The sequence below is a fragment of the Peromyscus californicus genome, unplaced genomic scaffold (genome assembly GCF_007827085.1).
Source record: "Peromyscus californicus insignis strain IS unplaced genomic scaffold, ASM782708v3 Scaffold_7__1_contigs__length_154581171, whole genome shotgun sequence".
Taxonomy (NCBI): Eukaryota; Metazoa; Chordata; class Mammalia; order Rodentia; family Cricetidae; genus Peromyscus; species Peromyscus californicus.
Genome location: NW_026294595.1, coordinates 77,427,910 through 77,451,179, shown reverse-complemented (window position 1 = coordinate 77,451,179; position 23,270 = coordinate 77,427,910). Strand labels below are relative to the sequence as shown.

The 23,270-nt window shown below is 43.1% G+C and overlaps 1 protein-coding gene across 3 annotated transcripts in view; it reads right to left on the bottom strand.

The window, feature by feature from the left end:
• Positions 1 to 23,270, bottom strand: part of Pamr1 (peptidase domain containing associated with muscle regeneration 1) — a 152,786-nt gene that overhangs the window by 112,307 nt on the left and 17,209 nt on the right. The window contains exon 2 of one of the 3 annotated variants that reach the window (XM_052724105.1): positions 15,048 to 15,145. The exons of the other annotated variants lie outside the window; for them this stretch is intronic. Within the exon in view, the coding sequence (XP_052580065.1) occupies positions 15,048 to 15,105 (58 nt within the window). The 5' untranslated portion in view covers positions 15,106 to 15,145. The remainder of the gene's footprint in view (positions 1 to 15,047; positions 15,146 to 23,270) is intronic. 3 annotated transcript variants of the gene reach the window in all.

Below are 23,270 nucleotides of genomic sequence, written 5' to 3'. Positions count from 1 at the left end.
ATAAAACCCCAACAGTACGTCCTAGATTTTGTAATGATGATCACATCTTTCCCAGTTTCTCCTATGGCCTCTGTGAAACAAAGTCAGGCAGTGACTCCATCCTGGCTTTCTTTGGGTCCCAGAATCCTAATCACAGACCCCAACAGTGTGTCAACCACCTCTGCTCAACTTCCAGCAAGATGTCCTGGCTCTCTGTGGATCAAGCACTCCCACCCCCTTCCCCTCTTCCATGCAGGTGCCTCTACAAGATCCAGCACAGTTTACTCACCAAACTTGACCCCCGCCTATTCTGGGAGCTTCCCACATCCTGTAAGCACCCACTTGACATTCTCAAGTCACTGGTACTTCCTCATCATCTGCCTAGAATTTTCTCTCCTGCAAATAACTGATGAAGAAACAAACACATCCCTCACCAAAGAAATAGCTACATCAAAGCAAAAGATTCCTATGGGCTCAAAGGAAACTTAGTTGTCCAACTTGGAAGATTCTAGCAGTGATTCTTGAATTCTGAGCCAGAGTCTTCCAGTGTGACCCCACCCAAGTCAAGCCACTTTATATTTAAGCACTTTTGAGTCAGAGGACTCCAACTTGGAAACACTGAACCATGTATTACCAGACCTACAAAACACCGGACATGCCACAGCACTGAACTTCAGTCTTGCTCTGTGACGTGGAATTGAACTTACCCATAGGATTGTTGGGGAGAGACACATTCCATGATACAGAAAGCTCCCAGGGTGCCAAGTACACCTGGGCAGTTTGTAAGCTGTGTATAAGTGCCTTGATTAGTGAACAAGTGGAGGCTAGAAGCCAACGTGGCTTCTACTGACCTATCTATCCTCCACAGATGTATTTATCTAAAAGAGGCTTTAAAAAATGTACCCTAAGATTCACAAAAAATAGTCCTGGCAGGGTTTAACACATATTAGGTCTTAGAAATCATTACTTAATAATCATTATCCACCCAAATAGAAAAATCATAACTATTGTTGCTGAAATAGCAAAATTTGAATTCATTCCCCCAGGCTGACAATATTGCAGGATAGTTAAAAATAAAAGCTTTGACTTTAGGCTGAAGTTTGAGCCCCAATTCTGCCACTAAAGATGCTCAACGATCATAAGCAGGATGTGTAATCTCTATGAGTTTCAGTTTCGCCATCTGTGAAAGGGGAATAATTTGGAAGGATTAATGGTGACTTGGTAATTACCGTCTTCTGCATACTTCTTCATGTTTCAAATGTTCCGGGACCTAGCTTTATGGAGAAGTAGACCCCAGATCACCAGAAGTAATCAAACACTCATTACTCTAATTGGTATTTATTAAAGTTCTAATGTGTTCTAGGCTCTGGAGAGCTTATTCCATCTATTGAGAATTTCCTGTTAACCAGATAATGTGCTAAGCACTTTATATACATTTATACTGGCAAACATTTTACAAGGTAGCCCCTTAGTATCTGCTTGAAGGAAACTTACTATTTAAGAAAGCAATGATCGAATGCTTGAGCATACTTAAGAAAGCACTAAACATGTAAGAACAAATTGCATTTTGGAGTAAGACAACTGGAAGAACGTACTTTGAGTGATGTGCTAGCTAGACATTGAAGTTCATTGCTGGAGGCAATCTAATTGCCTATCTGCAGAGGGCTTGGCCTTAAGAGGTATTGAAACATTATGCAGCAGTCAGATGTGATAATTTATGTCTAGAAATTGCAATGAGCCTCAAAATCTGTATTAAATGACAAAAATTAAGCAACAAGGTAAGAGTTATAGCATCAGAAAATTAGAATGGCATGTGTTGAGTTGCAGATGGGCATTGTGGGACCTCACTCTCTAGGAGGGCCTTTTAGTACTGTAAACAGACATCATGAGTATCACAGGGAAACCTCAGAACCATACATTTATTCTATATCTGGCCACCTGTGCGTACACAAAAGGATGGTAAGAAAACCCTTCCCTGATATTGTCAGAGCCCAGGCTGTGTTGACTGATTGAAACAGTTCTGCTGGGAAGTTTTCTCTACCTCATGTGAGCTCCACACTCACACATTTCCTTTGGAGTTTGTAGATTATCTTATCTCACCCATATGTGCCTTTACAAAGGGGAAGAGGACAAGGCCTGATGAACGAAAATGATTATCAGCTGAGTCTGTGCTAGCTAGTTAATCAAACAACACTGTCTTTTCTAACTACTGTCCTGCCCTGCTTAGTGGATTAAATGGGGAAATGTACAGGGTAAAACACAATAGACTGATCAAGCACCTGGACCACCTCTAGCCCAATATAATCCCCAAACAGTGAAGCCTGGGTTTTTGGAAATGGTAGACATATCTTGAGCCAACAAATGGAGACCAAAACCTCCTCAGGCATCTGTCTGGTTCTAAAGACCTGTGACTACTGCCAATACACCCTTGATTCTCACACTCCTCACCTCTTAGCTTACTTGGGACAAATGCATTCTCCAATGTAGCCTCCGGGACCTATCACGTATATAGTCTACCTCCACCAAGTATTTAGCCAATTTGAAAAGGCCACTATTCACATCATCTTTCACATAACTGATGGTTAGACCCTCTGAGCTGAAAGTCACTAAAGGACTTTTTTCTGCTCTCCAAACATTGTAACACAGGAAAACAAAGACATGTACTTAGGTGTATAGCAACTGCCCAATGCCATCTCTGTGAGGATACTTGGGACTCTCTCTGTGGGGATACTTGGGGCTCTAAGAGCAGATGTAACTGGGTTTGAAATATGAAGAATGTTAGGTGAAGCCACCACAACAAAGCAGGGGGCAGAATTTGCCCTTAGACATCCTGACCTTCCAGTGTGAATGAGGAGGAGGTCATTATGGCCTCTGAGCAGACACAAGGAATGTAAAGACCACTGGATTATACATGAACCCATACATGGAGGACTACCCAGAATGCATCATGGTAGAGCTCACCTTCTCCCACAAAGTCATGTTTCACACGCTGTCTTTAGATTTAGAAAATCAAAGATAAAAGGACAAATCACCCTACCAACTGTACCCCAGTTTTTCAGATGGTAATGCAGTCCCAGGTGGAGACAATGACTTGCTCAAATCATGTACATCAAGAGAACCTAAAGCTCTGAGAGAAGTTGCCATCTTCCTTCACTTGGTTCTTACTCTTAGTAAAGAAAACAGGTCAGGACTCTTGCTGACTTCAGCTTCCTGTCACACATACTGCATGTGTTGGTGGAGACTTCCAAAGGCATTCCCATGAGTGCTCAGGTTTAACAAACAGGGAAACAGAGACTGTACAATTCACCAACGCTCTGCTTATGAACGTCCACCGACCAATCCTCTAGCTAATGAAATACTTTTGGAGGCTCCACTATCAAGGTCAAATCTCAGTAAACCAGATGATAATGCATTACTTCCCAATGACATAGAAACTTGAGTTCACAATCTCACTTCCAAAAGTGTAGAAGAGCCATCAAGGCTACTGAAGATAGCCAGATAAAATTGTTTTGTGTGTGTGGAAACCCTATATTCCACTTTTGGAAGTAACTGTGGGTGCTGTTTCTATCACAAACCTAGGCCATTACCTCACTTACATTGCACAGAAGTCAGAAGCCCTAGCTATAGTCTATCTTGGTTTCTCCTCCTTCTTTCTTAATGTATATTTTAGAAGTCATTCCTTTACAAGAATTACATTTCAAAGACTCACCCAAGTCCCCCACATTGGCCCCCAACCTTGACAGATACTGATTTCAGCTCCACCCTGGCTCTAGCTTGACCTGCGCACTCTCAGCCAAGCACGTCGCCCCCATCTTATTATCCCTAGCCCCAAGTCTTACAGAGGCCATTTGATCCCAACATTTCTGTTCAATCACTGTTTTTCACACATCTTTAAACATTTCTGAGAAAGGCAGGTAGACCTCCAGACTATTTTTAGAACTGAGAAATTACCTCTTACCCCTGTAACGTGACTACAGAAGACCTTAAATAATTTTTGTTATAGGAGACTTCTTCATAGACAGGAATAAGGGAATCATGATTCTTGGCATTCAAACGGACCTCTGTGTTCTGAAGTTTCTTTCTCAAGGATCATCCTGTGTTCTTCTGAAGGACCACTTGGCGTTCTCCAGAAACACAAGACAACTATGGAAAATTAAGTACAGCCACTCAGTTGTCGGTCTGTTAACGTAAGTTACATGATCAACTGTGTTCACCTGCTCCTGCAGGTTCATAGGTAGACTTCAGAGATAGTCTCTCTTGCCATATATTTGTGTTTTAGCCAGAAAAATATAGGGGAAGTAATGTGTCCTTCTTCCAAGCCTGGCCAGAAAAACATCAAGAGAAAGTCTTTGTCTCTGTCTCTGTCTCTGTCTCTCTGTCTCTCTGTTTCTATCTCTCTGTTTCTCTGTCTCTCTCTCCCCCTCCCTTACCCTCCACTTCCTCTTCCTTCTCCCTCTCCATCTCCAGCTGAACAAAGACTTAGAGGAGAACAGAGTCACAGAATAAAAGGATCCTAAACCCAAGAACCACTTCTAGAACACCCTGTTGTCTGTTTTATAGTTAAGAAAGGAAGAAAGAAAGAAAGAAAGAAAGAGAGAGAGAGAGAGAAAGAAAGAAAGAGAGAGAGGAGGAAGGAAGGAAGGAAGAGAGGGGAGGAAGAGAGGGGAGGAAGGAGGGAAGGAAGGAAGGAGGACAGAAAGAGAAGAATGGAAACCTTTACTGATTGAAGCAACAGATGTGTGGATAGCCAGTCTATTTTGACTAACACACTAATATTTTCCAGAGACAACAACCTGAAGTAACCCTGGGGCTGAAGAGCCAACTCAGTCCTAAGTGCCTGCTGCACAGGCACAAGCATGAGGACTTGAGTTCAATCCCCAGAGCCCTCATAAACATTCCAGGCATGGAGGCACACGTTCATAATTACAGAACCAGGCAGCAGAGATGGGTGGATCACCGGGACTCTGTGGCCAGCCAGACTAGCGTACTTAAGCTCAAACTGTGGAGCAGTGAGAAAACATATCTCAAAAACACAAAGTGAAGGAGGGATAGCACCTGGTGTTGGTCTACACACATGTGCACTCACACACAGCCCACACACAGAGCCAAACACATGCTTGCTTGTAAATGTAACTCAAGAACAAGAAGTTGAGGCAGGAAAATCATCACAAGTTCAAGGACAGGCTGAGTTACAGAATGAGTTCCAGCCAGCCTTGGCTGTATAACAAGACATTGTAAAAACAATTTAAAAATAAAAGAATAAACTTTTGGCTTCAGTCATCTGTCTGTTTATCATGAAAGCATCTTGAGATTCACAGATGGCAGGAAAATATTTGCCATATATCTTACAGGCAAGCCGTTATGACTAAAGAACACAAGTTCTAAACATAAAACAAGAAAAATTATCAGAGGATATAAACAATTCACAAGTTGCAAATGACTAGTAAACCCATGAAATAATGTTCAACCGCATTAGCGATCTCAGAAATGCAAATTAAAACAGGAATGGGATCATTTTTCATCAATTAGATTGGAATAAACCCAATTAGCTTAGCTTGACAATATGCAGTGCAGGAAAGTGTTTGGGGGGACTTATAACCAGTGTAAATTGCCACAATTTTTAATGGCAATTTGAGTCTACCTATCAAAATAGAAAATATCTCTCCTATCAAAATGTAAAATATGTGTAACTTGTGCTCACCAGTCACATTTCTAGGGATATTTGTATGATGACCAGAGACTACGTGTTAAAGGGTTAACCACTGCAATACTGGTTCTATTAAAAACATGTCTTAGTCATCGGTATCAATAGGACAATGGTTCACCAAATTAGGGTCCATCCACATGTGCTATGGGGAAGATTATACAGCTGTTGGAGAAACAAAGAAACCATCAAAAGAGAAGGAAGCTTAGCATCCGAGATGGGTGCGTGTGGTAAAAATGAGTGCACATGAGTGGATGACTGGAAAGGACTTTCCCTGGTGTCTGTGAAGTCTGCTGATGTTTAAAGGTGAAAACAGCAAGTGACAAGCACCTGTTGATTCTAAAGCCAAGTTCTGAACTTACCTACAAGGTCTTCCCTGATGAGTCTCTCTCTCTCTCTCTCTCTCTCTCTCTCTCTCTCTCTCTCTCTCTCTCTCTCACACACACACACACACACACACACACACACACACACACACACACACACACACCTCCACAGGATTTAAACTGTCTTGGTTGAAATCCTGCACAGAAGATTCTTTGGGAAGTCACGCAAAGGAGTAGAAATACAGTCCTGTTTCTCTTCCCTGGTTGCCCAGGAGGTGTAGATAAGGATCTAGAAGTGCCTACCTGTAGCTTAGAGAGAAATAAAAGGCAGGAGGCTGGCTGGAGCCACATGTGGTGCTGAGCAGAGGAAGAGTGGACAGTGTCAGGACCCTCCCTTCCTGCAAGGCTGGGCTGGTAAAGAAGGCATAAACTTCCCTACAGTGCACATGTTCACCCCTACTATTTTCAAGCCCTACATCAAGAAAGCACATGGAGACCCATGGATCTCTTATCTAAATATTTTTAAAATACAAGTCAACTTAAATAAACCATTTACTATTTTCCTACACTGACCTAGAAAGTTGTCTTCAAGCAACATGCTCTTGGAATCAATGGAGCTCACTTCTGAATGCAGAAGCAAAATGACAACTGGCCTTGACCCAAGTTTCTGATCCATCCACACATACAGCACCTCCATCTACATCCCCAGCAACATCCCATGAACCAGGGATGTCCATTCCTGCAATAAGGCTCAGGTGAACCTAGGAAAGAAACCTAGAATGGCCTGGAAGCTTATTTGAGGCCATTCAAAAAACTCTGGAATCCAGCTATCACCCAAACAAGTCTAGAAGTCCACCAGTTAAGCTCCAGGTAGAAACATTCTTATGAATGGCCAAGTTCAAAAGAGAGAGCCACAGATAAGTGAGGGCGGACCGAAGTAAGGTCCTTGTGTGTAGAGATTCAAGGATGGTGCTTTTCTTAGTCAAATCAAAGATGTAGTGGACCAAACGAGCTCCGTGAAAAGGTGAATGGAGCCAGGAGGCAAGTAGAGCCTAAGATATGCCCTCAAGGCTTGGGCTTAGGTTTGGGAATTGGGATTTTCCCAAAGAGCCAGTATATGGGCCCCTGCCACAGATTACAACACAATAGTAAGGCAAGACTTTAGTCCTTTCTAATTTCCTCTTTTCCACCCAAAGTGGAACCAATGTCCACAAGAACATCAGGCACAAAAAATCTGAAAGAATGGATCACATCACCATGGGTCAGGACTGAGCTGGAGTAAGAGGTCTTGGTGGAGTGGTACAGAGAGAAAATGAATTCAATGAGAGGTTGAAGACTGAATTCCACTGGGGTGGACCTTTAAACACGTGACAGTGATCAGAAAGCTGAATTCACCTGAGATGCCTTCAAGAAATTACAAAGGAGAATCACTACAGCACATGTAAGATTTGGGCCAAAAGGAAATATCTATGTGCTGCTGTAAAATCCACCCAGAAGACCAGAGAGAGACTTATTAGTCATTGCTTAGACCCCACTAAGCCCTATCCACTCAAAGCAGAAAACAAAAAACGCAGCTGGAAATGTGTGTATATGAGTGTGTGAGATTGTATGTCTGTACATGTGTATGAATTTTATAATGTTTGCTATAATGGCAGTTACTTTGGAAGAGTGAGTATGAGAAGGGAGAGGGGTGATTCTGACTTCTCAATCCACATATTCTGAATTACTGTTGTTTAAAAATGTCTAGGAAGGTGACCTAGGTATTGGATGATGTGTAATTGTCTCTATTTGCCCACCAGTGAGGCACTTGGAAAACCTCTTTAACACAAGCAAAAAAAAAAAAAAAAAAAAAAAAAAAAAAGAGGACTCAAGTCAAACACAAGATCTAACTAGCGTATTACACATTTCCCTTCCAAATGTTGCCACAAGGCCAAAGTCCATGATTTTGCTAGGGGGACGGAGGTTGTTTATTATTCCAGCTGTTGTCATAGCAGCCAGGGTTTTCATGCTATCACCCTTTTCTCCCCAGACATTACTCCACTAATACATGTTCCAGACCTCCAATCCCAGGCATTTGGGCCAAAAGGAAATATCTATGTGCTGCTGTAAAATCCACCCAGAAGGCCAGCCCTGTGGTCAGAACCGACTCCCACATTCTCAATGCCTGCAGAAGTCAGGATGAGAAAGTGGAGTCCTGTCTTTACCCAACAAAATGAGATCCTGAAGAGTTCCAGGAACATCCACCCTCTGCTACCTTGAGGACACAATTGGTTCCCACCATCAGAACTGAGATGGATTCCACAGGAATGAGAGAAAAAAAAAAAGACAAAAAGCTACATTTGGTGGCTTGCATCTGTAGTCACAACACTTGAGATGCTGAGGTAGGAGGATTGCTACAAGTCTGAATGAAGCCAGCCTGGGCTACTTAGTGAGTTCTAGGCCAGCCTGGGCTATACAACCTTGGAGTAAGAGATGGAGGGAAGGAAGAGAGAGGGGAAAGGGAGGGAGAGGGAGGGAAGAGAGAAGAGACAGAATCAAGTTACTTGGTAGCCCTGGCTAAGTTTACATCATCACAATAAAGAGTCGGAGCCATTTAGCATTTTCTTGAATTATTTCCCTATTTCATGGCCCATGACCTACTTCTTTTGATTCTGGCCTCTGTTCTTTCCCACTTACTACATAGAAACAACCACCATTCATTCCTTCAGCCCTTCGAAGTTACAGGTGTTAACGGATTAACTGGAGGTTTTTAACAATGGAGTTACAGCCTAGCAAAATACAAGAATTGCCTTAAATTTATATGTCATATTCTTGTATGTGCATAGGACACCCCTGGGAGTGTGTGCTCTGGAGAACATGGAGTTGGGCATGGAAGGATGATTCTCACTCATTCAACAACTGTTACCCAAGTGTCTTATATATGTAACCATTATTCTAAGAATATCCCTATGAGATGTCAGGAGTAAAACACTCAAAAATGCTGTCCTCACTGGCTCGATTTCAGAGGTAGAAAACAAAGTAAGTAAGTTAAGCTCATAATATATTAAAAGATGATAAGTGCTTTGGAACAGTTCACAGGGCTCAGGAGCACAGGAAGTGAGAGGGTTACTCTTTCAAATACATGGACAATGGGCCTCACTGAAAAGGTAGTATTGGAGCAAACGCTTGAAGGAATGAGGGGAAGACACGAAGATTCAAGAAGGATGAGCATTCCAGGGATGAGCAAAGGCTACAAGGCCTGTCTCAGACAGAGTGGAGGGCAGCAGAGGAGACGCTATGTGGAGGGGGGGACAGAAAGAAGTTGGGTGAAGGAGGAGGGCCTGGAGGGCCATGGCCAGGACTTGAGGGTTTTCTCTGAGTAGAATAGGGAGCCACTGAGGATTTTGAGCAGAAGACTGTGGTTGACTTGTGTTAAGGAGGTATACTAGGATTCAGGACTGCCAGTGGACCATGGTAAGGTGGAAATATAGCATCAAGTCCATTAGAACCAATTAGGGCATGTGTTGCCAGGCAAACCCTCTCAAACCTGAGAAAGCCAATCCCTTTGAGAAGAAGCATTCTGTTTTAGGTGAGATTCCCTACCTGTCTGCACAGACCCCCAAGACTCTAGCTGCCCCTGCAAAGCAAGACTGAACCATGCTGTGGGATGGTCTGTATGTCAAATGTGTGCTCTGATTGGTCAATAAATAAAACACTGATTGGCCAGGCAGGAAGTATAGATGGGACTAACAGAGAAGAGAATTCTGGGAAGTGGAAGGCTGAGGAGGAGTCACTGCCAGCTGCCACCATGACAAGCAGCATGTGAAGATGCCGGTAAGCCACGAGCCACGTGGCAAGGTATAGATTTATGGAAATGGATTAATTTAAGCTGTAAGAACAGTTAGCAAGAAGCCTGCCATGGCCATACAGTTTGTAAGCAATATAAGTCTCTGTGTTTACTTGGTTGGGTCTGAGCGACTGTGGGACTGGCGGGTGACAGAGATTTGTCCTGACTGTGGTCAAGGCAGGAAAACTCTAGCTACAGAACCATGCAAAACTGGCTTCAGCCACAAAAGGTTGTCATGTTAGGGCTGCAATGTGGCCCTTTCCTCCAAAGCCTCACCTCCCCCAGGCTCATTACCACCCACTGAAGTACATTATCCTTGTGAAATTCCCACCCTCGAACCTGATCTCAGGACAGTCAGCTTCAGATCCAGACTACAACTGACCCCTGTAAGGACTGAAGGAAGGTAATTTCCCATCACAGAAATGGACCCAGCCCCATCTACAGAAACACCATGCTGTTAGATGTTCTGTATGCTCTGAATGTGTTGCTCTGATTGGTTAATAAATAAAGTGGTGATTGGCCAGTAGCTAGGCAGGAAGTATAGGCGGGACAAAAAGAGAGAAGTCTGGGAAGTGAAAAGCTGAGGCAGGAGACACTGCCAGCTGCCACCATGAGAAGCAAGATGTAAAGTACTGGTAAGCCACGAGCCACGTGGCAACTTATAGATTAATAGAAATGGGTTAATTTAAGATGTAAGAACTAGATAGCAAGAAGACTGAGCCATTAGGCCAAACAGTTTAAATAATATAAGCGTCTGTGTGTTTATTTGAGTCTGAGTGGCTGCCGGCCCAGGCAGGACTGGAGGTAACTCCAGCTACAACGCCATGCCTAGTCCTGCTCATTGTCTCAAATCCTTCTGTTTCTCCCCTCACACTCCAGAGGACTTTTCTAGCTCTGAGGAGCTGTTTTGTGAGTGTGTCTCCCTGATTCTCTCTGGCCAAGAGCAAATTGCCCTCCACCATTCAGAAGGTGCTTAGTCTTCTCACAGGTTCCACAATTCCAGGAGGGAGAAAGATCCAGTTCCAGAGACTCCAACCGTAGAGTGTGGCTCTGGGTGCAAAAGCTTACCTGCCCTAGAAGAAAACAACTTGTGTGTGTGTGTGTGTGTGTGTGTGTGTGTGTGTGTGTGCAAATGAATTTATTAATCCTCAGACTGGGATTAGAGAAATTCTCAGTCTGCCTGAGCATTGCCACAGTAGTCTTATGATTTGTTGAAAAGATGAAACAACAGATAGGAAATAAGCACATTTAGACTTTACCGTGGGCCCCAGGAGACAGGTCTGGCACCAAGGCTTTTGGATTAGGTCACTTATGCTCCAGGGTGATATTTCTTACGTGGATCCTAATTTCTAGGACTACAGACCCTGGTTGGGGCCAGATAATGATTATAGAAGTTTGCTTCTGCCAAGCTGGCAGCATATTCTGAATTTGCTTTGGCATCAGAATTTCCTAAAGATGGGTAGCATGTTAGAAAAGTGAAGAAGAGGAGCCAGTGAGATGACATAGCAAGTCAGGGTGCTTGTAGGCAAACCTAGTGATCTGAGTTCGATCCCCAGAACCCACTTGGTAGAGAGAGAACAGACTCACATCAACTCTCTTTGACTTCTATGAGCGTACACCTGTGCACACACAAATAAAGGTAACAACTTATACTCTTAAAAAAAAAAAAGAACAAAAAGAAAGGCTATGTGGTCAAACATTAGGCAAAGAGGGAGCCCAAATTGGAGATCTCAATTGGATCCCTCCTTGGAGCTCAGGGAACCCCATGAAATAGTGGTAGGAAGAACTGTAGGAGCCAGAGTGGTTAAGGACACCAGGAGAACATGGTACACAGAATCAACTAAGCAGGGCTCATAGGGGCTCACAGAGACTGAAGTGGCAAACATTGAGCTTCATGGGTATGCACTAGGTCCTCTGCATATAGTTTATGGTTGTTAGCTTGATGTTTTTGTGGGACTCCTAACAGTGAGAGTAGGGTGTCTCTGACTCTTTTGCTGACTCTTGGGATCCTTTTTCTCCTACTAGTTTGCCTCACCCAGTCCTGATATGAGGGTTTGTGCCTTGTCTTATTGTATCTTGTTTGGCTGATATTCCTGGGAGTCCTGCTCATTTCTGAAGGGAAACAGAGAAGGAGTAGATCTGGGGGAGAGGGGAGGCTAAAAAAAAACGGAGGGAGGGAAACCACAGTAGGGATGTATGAGAGAAGAAGTAATAATAACAACAACAATAAAATATAAAAAGAGAAAGGCTGTGTGTAAAATAGTTTTGGGGGGGTATCTTTGTTAGGGTTTCTATTGCTGTAAAGAGACATCATGACCATGGCAACTCTTATAAAGGAAAACATTTGATTGGGGTGGCAGTTCACAGTTTCAGAAGTTTAGTCCATTATCATCATGGTAGGGAGAATGGTGGCAGGCAGGCAGACATGGTGCTGGCTACATCTTGATCAGAAGGCAACAGGAAATGGACTAAGTGTCACACTGAGTGAAGCTTGAGCAAAAGAGACCTCAAAGCCCACCCCCACAGTGACACACTTCCTCCAACAAGGCCACACCTACTTCAACAAGGCCACTCCTCCTAAAAGTGCCACTCCCTTTAGGAGCCACTTTCTTTCAAACCACCACAGGCAGTATTTCAAAAGATGACCCTTGCAAATGTTAATCTGGGAGATCTATTAGACACTGTGTAGATATCAACTAAGTAAGAGGTTATCATAGAGTCTATGGTCCACAGGAGATGTTTTCTGGAGTCTTAATGTCAGGAGCCACTGTTATATAAATGAAAACAATCTATATTAGATGAGGTCACAATGGGTATAGACAGCTCCCTGTCTGATATGCTAGATCAGATGTATCACCAAATGGTTTAGACTGAATGTTAACAGCTTATCTAGGACATGTGAAGTATTTAAATCTCATGGGTCAGGAAGGTGGTTTTTAAAAGTATCTGAAAAGACTTAGGGGAGAATAATGGAAAAAAGAAACTTTGAGAATGCTGGTTAGAGAGAGATTATGAGGAATGGAGTGGAAGACAGAAGTTTTGCTTTGCTTAGTTCTGTTGCGAAAAGGATCAAAGAAATAGAGTCATATACTGGGGGGGTAGAGTTAAGAGACCTTTCTCTATAATTTCCCATTACAATATAAATCTACCACTTATGAAGTTCTGTGATGAGGCAAACACTTCTCTCAAGTCTTTACAGATGTCAGCTCAGACATTCTCCTCAGTCACACTATACAGCAGGGAGCACTAAACATTGTAGCTGAGAAACTAAATCTCAGAGAAGTCAAGGAACTCGCCCACTCATGATGATACAGCCAGAAGCCTTCGACCCAATCCTGAAACGAAAGCTCCTAACCAACATGTAAGCTAACCTTACATTTTGTTTCTTTGATCGAGGTTTTCTAGTATTTCCATTAGCTATATTCCCTTTATATGAACAACAACAACAACAAAAAAAAAATCAGACATTTCTGAAACTTCAGATTTAGCATCTCCTCCCTAAAATTTGTTGGTCATTCTCTGTTACATGAAATTCTTCAAAAGCACATCTGACTCATTGTGTCTTTGTGTCTCCACTCTCTTCCCACTGTCAACCCTCCCACTCTGATTTCTATGACTTTAAATCTAGACCAATTAGCCGGGCGGTGGTGGTGCACGCCTTTAATCCCAGCACTCGGGAGGCAGAGCCAGGTGGAACTCTGTGAGTTTGAGGCCAGCCTGGTCTACAGAACGAGCTCCAGGTTAGGATCCAAAGCTACACAGAGAAACCCTGTCTCAAAAAACAAAACAAAAAAAAATCTAGACCAATGTATACATGTTTATCCAGACTTAAGCACAGAGGTCTTAGCTTCCTTAATCCCCAGGGTTTGTGAAGGGGTGAGTATGAGGGTGGGGCACATGTTTTTGTGTGGGTACACACATGTGTGCAAGAGCACATGCATGTTGAGATCAGGGGACAATCTAGAGTGTCATTCCTCAGGCACCTTCTATGTTCTTTTTTGAGACAGGGTCACTGATTGCCCTGGAATTTCAGGCAGTCTAGACTAGCTGGCCAGTGAACTGCCAGGAATCCACCTGTCTCCACCTCCCAAATTGTCTGTGCTGGGATTACAGGCATATGCCACTGTTTCGTCTTTTTTTGTGAGTTCTGAGAATCCAAATCAAGTCCCCTCGCTTATGAAGCTAGCACTCTTTTTGTAGTTTTTGAGACAAGGTCTCACTTAGCCCAGGTTAGCCTTAAACTTGCTGTGAAGCAAAGGTGACCTTGAATTTACAATCCTGCAACTATCTCCTGAATGCTAGGATGATAGGTGTATACCACCACACATGGGTTTTTTTGAGTACTGCGAACAGAACTCAGGACTTCATGCAAACTAAGTAGGCATTCAAACAACCAAGTGCATCCCCAGCACTTCATCCAACTTTTATCAAGGTCAATCAAGGTGATTCCCTCCATCGAATAGCCATCCACTGCTAACGCTAAATTAAATATAAATATGGTGAAATTAATATCGAATTAACTCTTCCCTTAAAATGTGGAAATGCAGCCAGCCATTTCATTTATTTAATTATGATCTTCCCCACCCCCAAAGAAATTCCTGCACCCAGTCCTGCCAATACTGAGAGCCCTCACAGGTTACAGAGCTGGGGCAGGTAGCATAACCCAAAAGGAGTTTGAAGAAAATTCAAGCAAGAAAATCTGTTGCCTTAATTAGATTAATTTTTCAAGGGAAAACTATATTGGAAGGCTAAATTATTTGCACAATTGTCTTAATTCTTTCCTTAATTGAACAGCTTTATACTAAGGCAGAGGCAAAACTGTTTAATTTCAGTAGATGAGTCTTAAATGGCTGCTAAGAGGCTCTTGTCCTGATAAATATTTTAAGCAGGGTCCAGTTTGGGTGCAGGGACATTTTTTCCCCTGATCTACTAGAGGCACATGTAACAGATTCAAAAGAAAACTAATAATTTTCTAGAGTGTCCCTAGGAAAATACTTTGGGGTGTACCCTGTAAACACACCACAATTCCGTCTCACCTTCCACTTTGCAGGCCTGTGGCTGTAGAAAAAGCACCTCCTGTCACCCACTTCTCTATAGTCCCTACAAGTCTGAGGAGCACCTCCATCCTCGTCCAAAGAAATTGGGCTCATCCAGTGACCTTATGTTCTCCCCCAAGAGTTGGTATCTAGAAGACAAATTCATTTAGACTGACCTGGGGCTGGAGGAAGACAGCAAGACTCAGCCCTGACCTCTGGCAATCCACGGCCCATGAATTATCCCAGACTGTTCTGCCATGCTTTTGAAATTTTTCTGCAAGTGAAAATTAGAGGGGAAAAAAACCTCATAACTCTCCCTGTTGACTAGTGCATAACTATTGAAATCAAATACATCCACTCATATTTCCAAAGATAAGCATGAATTTCAAAAGAAAATCAACTCATAATAAAAAAATTTTGACCCTGTAATTTTTGATTTATGAGGCTGTTTCTCACATAGAGAAGGCAGTTCTTCCAGCTACTGTGTAGAAGTGTTTCCTTTCCTCCCAACCCTCACCCTTCCAGCTTACACCCATTTTAGTCACCCCTGTGTAGCTCTGACTAAAATGCCCGAGACGGTATTAAGGGAGGAAGGAATTATTTTAGCTCATAGTTTTAGAGAATTCAATCCAGGACTGCTTGGCCTCATATTTTTGGGTCGAACACCATGTCAGTGGAGCATGTGGAAGAAAAGGTTGTTTACTTCATGGTGTCAGGAAGCAGTCAGTGTATTCAAGCATCAAAACCTTTCAGAATATCACAGGCAAGCATTTCAGTCATGAGCCTGTTTAGGTGCTGGTTAGCTTACATTGTAAATTTGACACAACTTACAATGACTGTGGGGAAAAAGTCTTAATAAAAAATTACCCAGATTAGGTTGGCCTGTGGGTATGTATGTTGAAGATTGCCTTGGTTATTAATTAATGTGAAAGACTCAGTCCATCGTGTGTGGTACCATCCCCTAGGCAGTGGGGGTCCTGAACTGTGTAAGAGAAGAGAGCTAGCAAGCAAGCAAGTGTGCATGCATGCATCGCTTTCCTCTACCCTTGTCTGTGGTTGTGAATAGCTGCTCCTAGCCCCCACCACTGTGACTTTCTGGGTGTGATAGACTGTAACCTGGGCCTATAGGCCAAACAAACCTTTCTCCCCTAAGCAGTTTTTTGACAGGGTATTTTATCACAGTAATAGAAATGAAACTAGAAATACATCACAGCAGCAGCCCTTAGGTAGGTGGCACTGATGAGTAACATATGTCTAAGTTATTTCCCATGAGAGTGGCCACACATAGTGATGATGTTCAGTTTAGGATCAAGGACAGTCTTCAAGCTAAAGAATGTCAAAGATGCTCCCTTCGTCTGGATTGTGTAATTGCTTGGTCTCCAGTTGTACCTTTTCCCATTTGTCTCATCCAAGAGGAAGGTGTGGTAGTGATCTGACACTATAGATCATCCCAAATCCATTCTCCTATCTCAACTAAACAATTAGCTCCTACCAGTCGGTGTTTATAACCAATGGCAAGTTCTTGCACTCTGTCTGGCAACTGATTTGGGATACATTATAATTATTTGATTGAGAACTACTCCAACAGAGTAGAATGGGCTGTATGTGATGGATGGTTAATCCTGATTATCAACTTGATGGGAATTAGACTCATCCCAGAAACAAAAATCCGGATATATCTGTGAGGGAGTGCCTGGACTGAGTTCCTTGCGGTGCAAGGATCTACTCTAAATGCTGGTGGTACTGCTCCATCACACAGAGTCCTAAACTCCATAAAAATGAGACAGTGAACAGGGCACCAGTGTTTCTCTCACTTCCTGACTCCAGAAGCGGTGTGACCAACAGCTGTCCCTGCTGCCATGCCTTCTCTGTCACGATGAACTGCACCTTCAAACTTGAGCCGAAGGAACCCTTCTCTCCTTAAGTCATTTCTGTCAGGCATTTCGTCACGGCAACAAAGCAGTGACTGGTACATGGGTGGATATAGACAGATACCTCAAGTTATGAATACTGGGCATGGGGTAAGAAGAGCCATGGTTAAGAGCTTGATATATGGAGTCAAACAGAATATTGATGCCTGCTCTGCCCTTAAATAACTTTGATAAAACTGTAGGCAAAATATTTCTGCAGCCTGCTTGCTTGTTTGTTTGTTGTTTGTTTGTTTGTTTGTTTTTTAAGGGATAGTTCAGTATATGCCTCAGAGCCTTGTATGGGATACAACAACAGTTCAAATGGACTAGGCTCACCCACCAACTGCTGTTTACAGCCAATGATCCTGTCAGCACCATTATAATCCTGCGGGAGAAAGAGCGGACTGGGATAAAAGTTTTGCAAAATAGTTTCCTTATTATTGATAAAGAAAACATTTCAATCCATTTGCACGCTGCACAGATGTTTCAATTTTAAAAATATGTAGCCAATTCTGCAATAATGTGAAGTTATTGCCTAGGCCCATATTCATCTGCTGGAAAACCAATGTTTTGAGACAATAAAATGGTCCATCGATCTTTGCACGCTATCTAGATGAGCCATTTTGAAAGTATACAGCTTTGAAATCTGTCTGGGATCCAAGCTATTTTGACTAATTACTTTGAAGTTAAATAAAGTGAAACATATCCAGAAATCTTAGTACTCAAATAAATGGGGTTCTAAAGAGCTTTAAACTGTTTGGATTCAAAATTCTTTCATTTTTAAAAGTTTTGAAAGTATTTTGCCTAAGCAATCTGGTTTCAAAAAAAAAAAGGAAGAAAGAACAGTTTGAAAACAAGCAGACTTACATTATCTTAGAAAAAGAAAAGAAAACATGTACATGTTATGAAAACCACATGAAACAGATCCCAAATCAAATAATTGAAGGAAATCTATCCAAAACCAGTATTTTGAAACCGTTTGTGAATTTAACCATTAATGGCAATGACTCAAAATTCCAAAAAAGCTGGTGACCACTTCTAAATGTGTCATGTTCAGATTCAATAGAAGATCATATTAGTTTTAGCACTCCTGGTTTATCTCAGCTCATTTCCTAGGTTAGCTAGGGGATGGAAGTACATTTCAGTGACTAATAGGCTTCAGGAAAGAAAGGTTTGACAGCAGGCGAGGGAAAGGCCCTGCATCTATCGAAGCCTGGCTTTGAACCCCTTTTCTGTCACCAACTCCCTCTGGCGTTTTGGTCCTGCTGCTGCTGTCTCAGACCTGCAGTTCTGACATGGGTTTTTCCTGAATGCTAAGACTGGTCAAGACCTGTTATGCAGGGAGCTTGGGGATGGCCTGAGAAGAAGATTAAGAACTCCAAAATGTGAACGTGACAAAGAAAAGAAGCTGCTACAAGATAGCTGGGAGATGGCTGCCACCTCTGCTGGCCAATTGGGCAGGAACCTCCGAACTCCCAAAGTGTCCATGGGTTCCTGAAGACTTTTGATGTTGTATAGCCGTGGGGCAGAAAATAAGAGGAGTGCAGTGGGTATAGGTATACAATCTTACGGGAGAATGGAGGATACAGCAGTGACTGGGACAAACGGTAACTGAGCAGCCATGAGGCAGAGGACAAAAAAATGCCCATCATCGTTTTCTAAGCATGACAGGAGATCACTGTTTTGAACTATGATCCTGCACTGGACCCCAAAACACTAGATTGAAAATCAAGAGGCTGGAGAGATGGTCAAAGGTTAAAGGTCTATACTGCTCTTCAGAGGACCAGAGTTCAGAGGATGCAGGTTAGGAGGCTCACAACCACTTCTAACTCCAGCTCCAGGCTCTCTGATGCCCTCTTTAGACCTCTGCAGGCACTGCACTTACTTACTCACACACCAATAGATGATTAAAATAAATAAAATCCTCCTTTTTTTTTTTTCTAGAAAAAAACATTAAATGGAATCATCCATGCTAAACTTCCATATCACAAAACTGAAGTCAGCTGTCTGACCTTTAAGGAGACCAAGAGAATGAGAGAGAACCAGAAACGACAGTCGGCTTCTGCCCTTTGCTCCTTCAAGATTCTCTGTAAAGCTCTGCTCAGCCCACTGGAACACGTGCTCTAGCCTACGGAATGAAGTGATGCCCAGCTCTAGAATTAAAAATAAATAAATAAGCCAATTAAAATCTCCCTATTGTAAGTTTGTCCTTTAATGGGGTCAAATATGAACATTACCAGGGCTTTCCGCATAGTCTACGCTTTGGCGCCTGCTCCTCCTTGGGCTGAAAGCCAGTCTTGCTCTTTGACCAGTGGGCAGCTCCCCATCTAACTCTTCCCTCTCGGAACGCTTTCCTGTTCTAAAGGAAGTAGAGGCTCCCACTCCCACCTTCCCCCTCCTGGCTCTGAGACAGAAGCGCTCTCCGTTCTCCTTTGCATCTCAACCCACTACGACCACTCCAACCCCTACACCTTCTCTTAGTCAAGAGTGGTTTATTTACACTGTGAAGTCAGGAAAAAGCACATGTGAGTCAGGGCCCCGGGCCTGCTTTCTAATTGGTCTGAGCATGATGGGATAAGGATGCTACACCTTCGCTGCAGATGGTAGGAAGGGAAGGGAGAAGTCGTTACAGCACCAGCCAAACCACATTCTCCAATCCCATTTCACCAGCTAATAAATCTGACATGGTGATCCGTGTCTGCTGCCTCAGTATTTCCCATCTGGTCCCTCTATTACCATGCACGTTCCCAGAGAGCGGTGGTCTTTCTTTAGTTCACCCCTGCAACAGACATGTCTGGATTAGAACTTGGCACACAGGGCGTGCTCCATAGTTATAAGTTTATAAAATTAACAAACCCACAAGGGTGAGGACAGGATTAACACTTCAGGAAACTCTCCATTGCCTCTTCCCCCTTCACACTCTCTTAGCACCCCCAGCACAGCACTTAATGCATCTTAGCTGCCTGATGAAATCTGGTGCTCACAGTTGACTTCCCAAGGACCAGGCATTTTGTCTGCCCTGTTCTTTTCCTCCCAAATGCTGAGCAGCATGGGGATTCAGCCCTAGAAAGTGTTCCAAAAGGACGACTGTGAATTCGAAAGAGAAGGAATGCAATAACATCATACGCTGGCTGTCTTCTTTTTATTGCTCATGCTAGCGATTCCTTTGTTTTCAAGTTGTAGCACAGGGCTAATGAATCACCCTCAAGCTTTTTTCCAGAACTCTAAAGATGAAGAATGGAAAAACAAAATAAGCCAAGAGGCAAAGCCCAGTGGGCAGACGCTGACAGAGATGCTTGGCTCTTCCGCATCTGTTCTTGAACTCCAAGGAGATAAGTGATTCAAGAGGAGTGGTGCAAAGCTCTTTGATGGTTTGCTAAAAAAATATCAAAAGGGGAGTCTCAGAAGGCAAAGGGAGAAAATGAGGAAAGATACCATTGATACTTTAAAGAATTATAGGCGGGGCAAACATCTACCAACATCCTCCTTCTGCCCCCTTGGACCCTACTGTGTTTGCTAGACATCACTAGTCAATCGTGTCCTTTAGGATTCAAAGACCTTCCCAAAAGCGTAGGCAACCTACGTTCTTCCTAGTCTGGATCCAGCATTCCTTAACTTATATGAACTTCAGACTTCTCTGGGAGCTCCTTCCAGCTTCAGATGACAAAGTCAGGTCCCTGGAGGCCTCCTTAGAGGTTAGAGTGGGCACAGGAATTGGAGTTCCTGAAACTCTCCATATGAGGAGTTTGTTGGGGGCGGGGGGGGGGGGGCGGTTGTTTTTCCTTTACCCTCTTAGCTTCGGTACTTAGAAGCCTGTAAATTAGTTGGGGATATAGCTCACTGGGTCCAGTGCTACATGGCATGGATAGAGTCCTGGCTTTAGTCCCCAGTACTAGAAATAAAAGAAAACAAAAAGTATCAATAAAGCTGCTGACAGCAGGCTAGCAAGAGAAAAGACAAACTTATGACGGTGGCTGAAGTTCACAGTGAAGTGCAACTCAGGGAGGTGGTTGGAATTTGATGTCTGTAACCTTAATGGAGGTGGGAGAGAAAGGATTCTTGATGCAAAAGCAAAAGACTTCCGAAGGGGTGATAGGTGAGCCCTAAGAAGAACAGATGGAAATACAGTGCATCTTTGACAATGTCCATCAAGCATTTGTGGGTGGCTCTGACCTCTCACCCCCAGTGACAGACGTTGGCATTCCCGCCTTGCTTCCAGGGAGGGGACCTATGACTGTCAAGTCCTTTGGGGAGGCTCTGCTCCTAGGCCGAGGGAAGAGTTCAAGAATTAAATGTCGACTCAGAAGAGCTTTTATTTTACAAGTGTGTGTTCTGTAACCCTGCAGATATTTTGTCCCTGGCACTGCCTCCTAGGCAGGTGCACAGTGATGATAAAAAGCAGAGCAGATTTCCATCAGTTTCATTATCGTTTTCAAGTGCTCTTTAGACAACACACTCCCTCACCGCTGGAAAAAGAAAAAGGAATGAAGGCTGTTATGCAGGTAAGAAGGGAACCCTGGTTACACACTCCCAGATTCACGTGCTCTTACAGAGCATTTTGAGACGTCTATGATTAGCCTTCCATCTGTATAGACTGGAAGCTTCATGGAGTCAGAGGCATTTCACTGTCACCCTAGGAAAGACTGACACAGGGTGGTAGACTTTTAAAAATATCTGCTCCATGTAAGATAAGGAGGACCCAACTCAGGTGTGGGCACAATAGTCCCAAATGCTATTGTGTGTGCAGTGCCGGCCAACCCAACTGTGTCCAAATCCCACACACCCGTCTGAGAACTGGCCAGGTCCTCAAATCCATTTATCATAAAGCGAATGATAAAGGGAAGGCGATTCATCTTCTATGCATGTATGCTTCTTTGTTTTAAATTTTCAGAGGTGATGGCATGTGTATGCAGGTATCACAGCACTCACTCTTATTCCAACTAATAGTCCAGAACAGCACCTGGGGCTTCCGAGCACTGCCAGTGTGGGTGACACAAACTGGGACGTGCTGTAAGCATAAAACGCACACCAGATTTCAAAGACTGAGCAGTAGAGAAAAGGGGTAGACTCTGCCTCTTGGTGTGGACCCAGAGTCCCTCTCTTTCATCCCTTCTTCTTCAAACTTACCCTTTGCCCTACTGAAGCCTGCCTGCAGGACCCCCTCCTCCCACCCTACCTTCATTCCCCAGGAAGATTCAACATCCATAGTCATCAGAGAAATAAAAACGATAACCACTTGGAGATTTTATCTCAAAAGCAGAGAAAGATAACCATCAATATCACCCAGCCATAAACTCTGTGACCTACAGCTGTGGCCTGCCTGGAAGACAGACGGGGGCAACAGTGGCATGAAAGTTATGGGAGTAACCAACAACTTTTTTATTGGACTCAAGCTCATTCTGTGAGATAGAACTCATACCTGACATTGCTAAAGCGGCCAAGAACCTGAGATGAGATAGATCACGGGTCTAGGGGAAAACCTAGTACTATCATTCTGCTAAAGGGACATAGCAATAAGATAACTCCTAATGACATAGTGCTGTATCCATTGATCAGCATCTCTCTCAATCCACATCAAAGAAGCTGCTTCTTGTAATCCATGGGAATTAACACAGAGACCCAGAGCTGGACAGTGTGCAAAGAGTAAGAGCCAGTCCTAAATCAGATGCTTTGGTCTAACCAACCCCTCCCCTCAAGGCTCAGGAAGTTATTCAAAAGAAGAGGCAGAAAGACTGTAAGAGTCAGAAGTGTTGGATGACTCCAAGCAAACAGTGTCTTCTAGACACAATAGGACTCGTGCACATCTGAATTCACGGAGGCAGTGGTAGCATGCACAGGTTCAAACCAGATGGGGTCCCAGCATTGAGAGGAGGAAGTCAACACATGGTCCCACCCCCTAACCAAAAAGCTTTCTGTAATTGATACCCACTGACAAAGGAAAAATCAGACTTCTCCAATGATGTGTATATCTACCACACTTCAGGGCTGGCCACATGCCCAGGAATAGTTGTGTTTTTGTGGACTTCTTGTTCTGTTTTGCTTTGTTTGGACTTTTTTTTTTCTTCTTATTGGTCTTTTGTTTATTTATTTTTATTTTTGTCTTGTGGGTTTTTTTGTATGTTTCTTGATTCTTTTGGGCTTTTTTTCTTCTTGTTTTCCTTTTGTTGTTTTGTTTTGAAAGAGAGAGAGGGGAAAAAAACATAAAGTTGGATGGGTAGAGAGGTGGGAAGGATCTGGAAGGAATTGGTGGAGAAGAAAAAAAATTATTAAAATATATTGTATGAAAATTTTTATTTTCAATAAAAAAGAAAAGGAGCAAAATATAACAGTATTTTGTAATTTTTGATATGTTGTATTAATTAAAATATATTATTTAAAGATGTAAGACTTTGGGGGCTAAAAAGATGTCTCAGAGGTTAAAAGCTATTTGTTGGCTGCTCTTCCAAAGGTCCTGACTTCAATTCCCAGCAACTACATGGTAGCTCACAA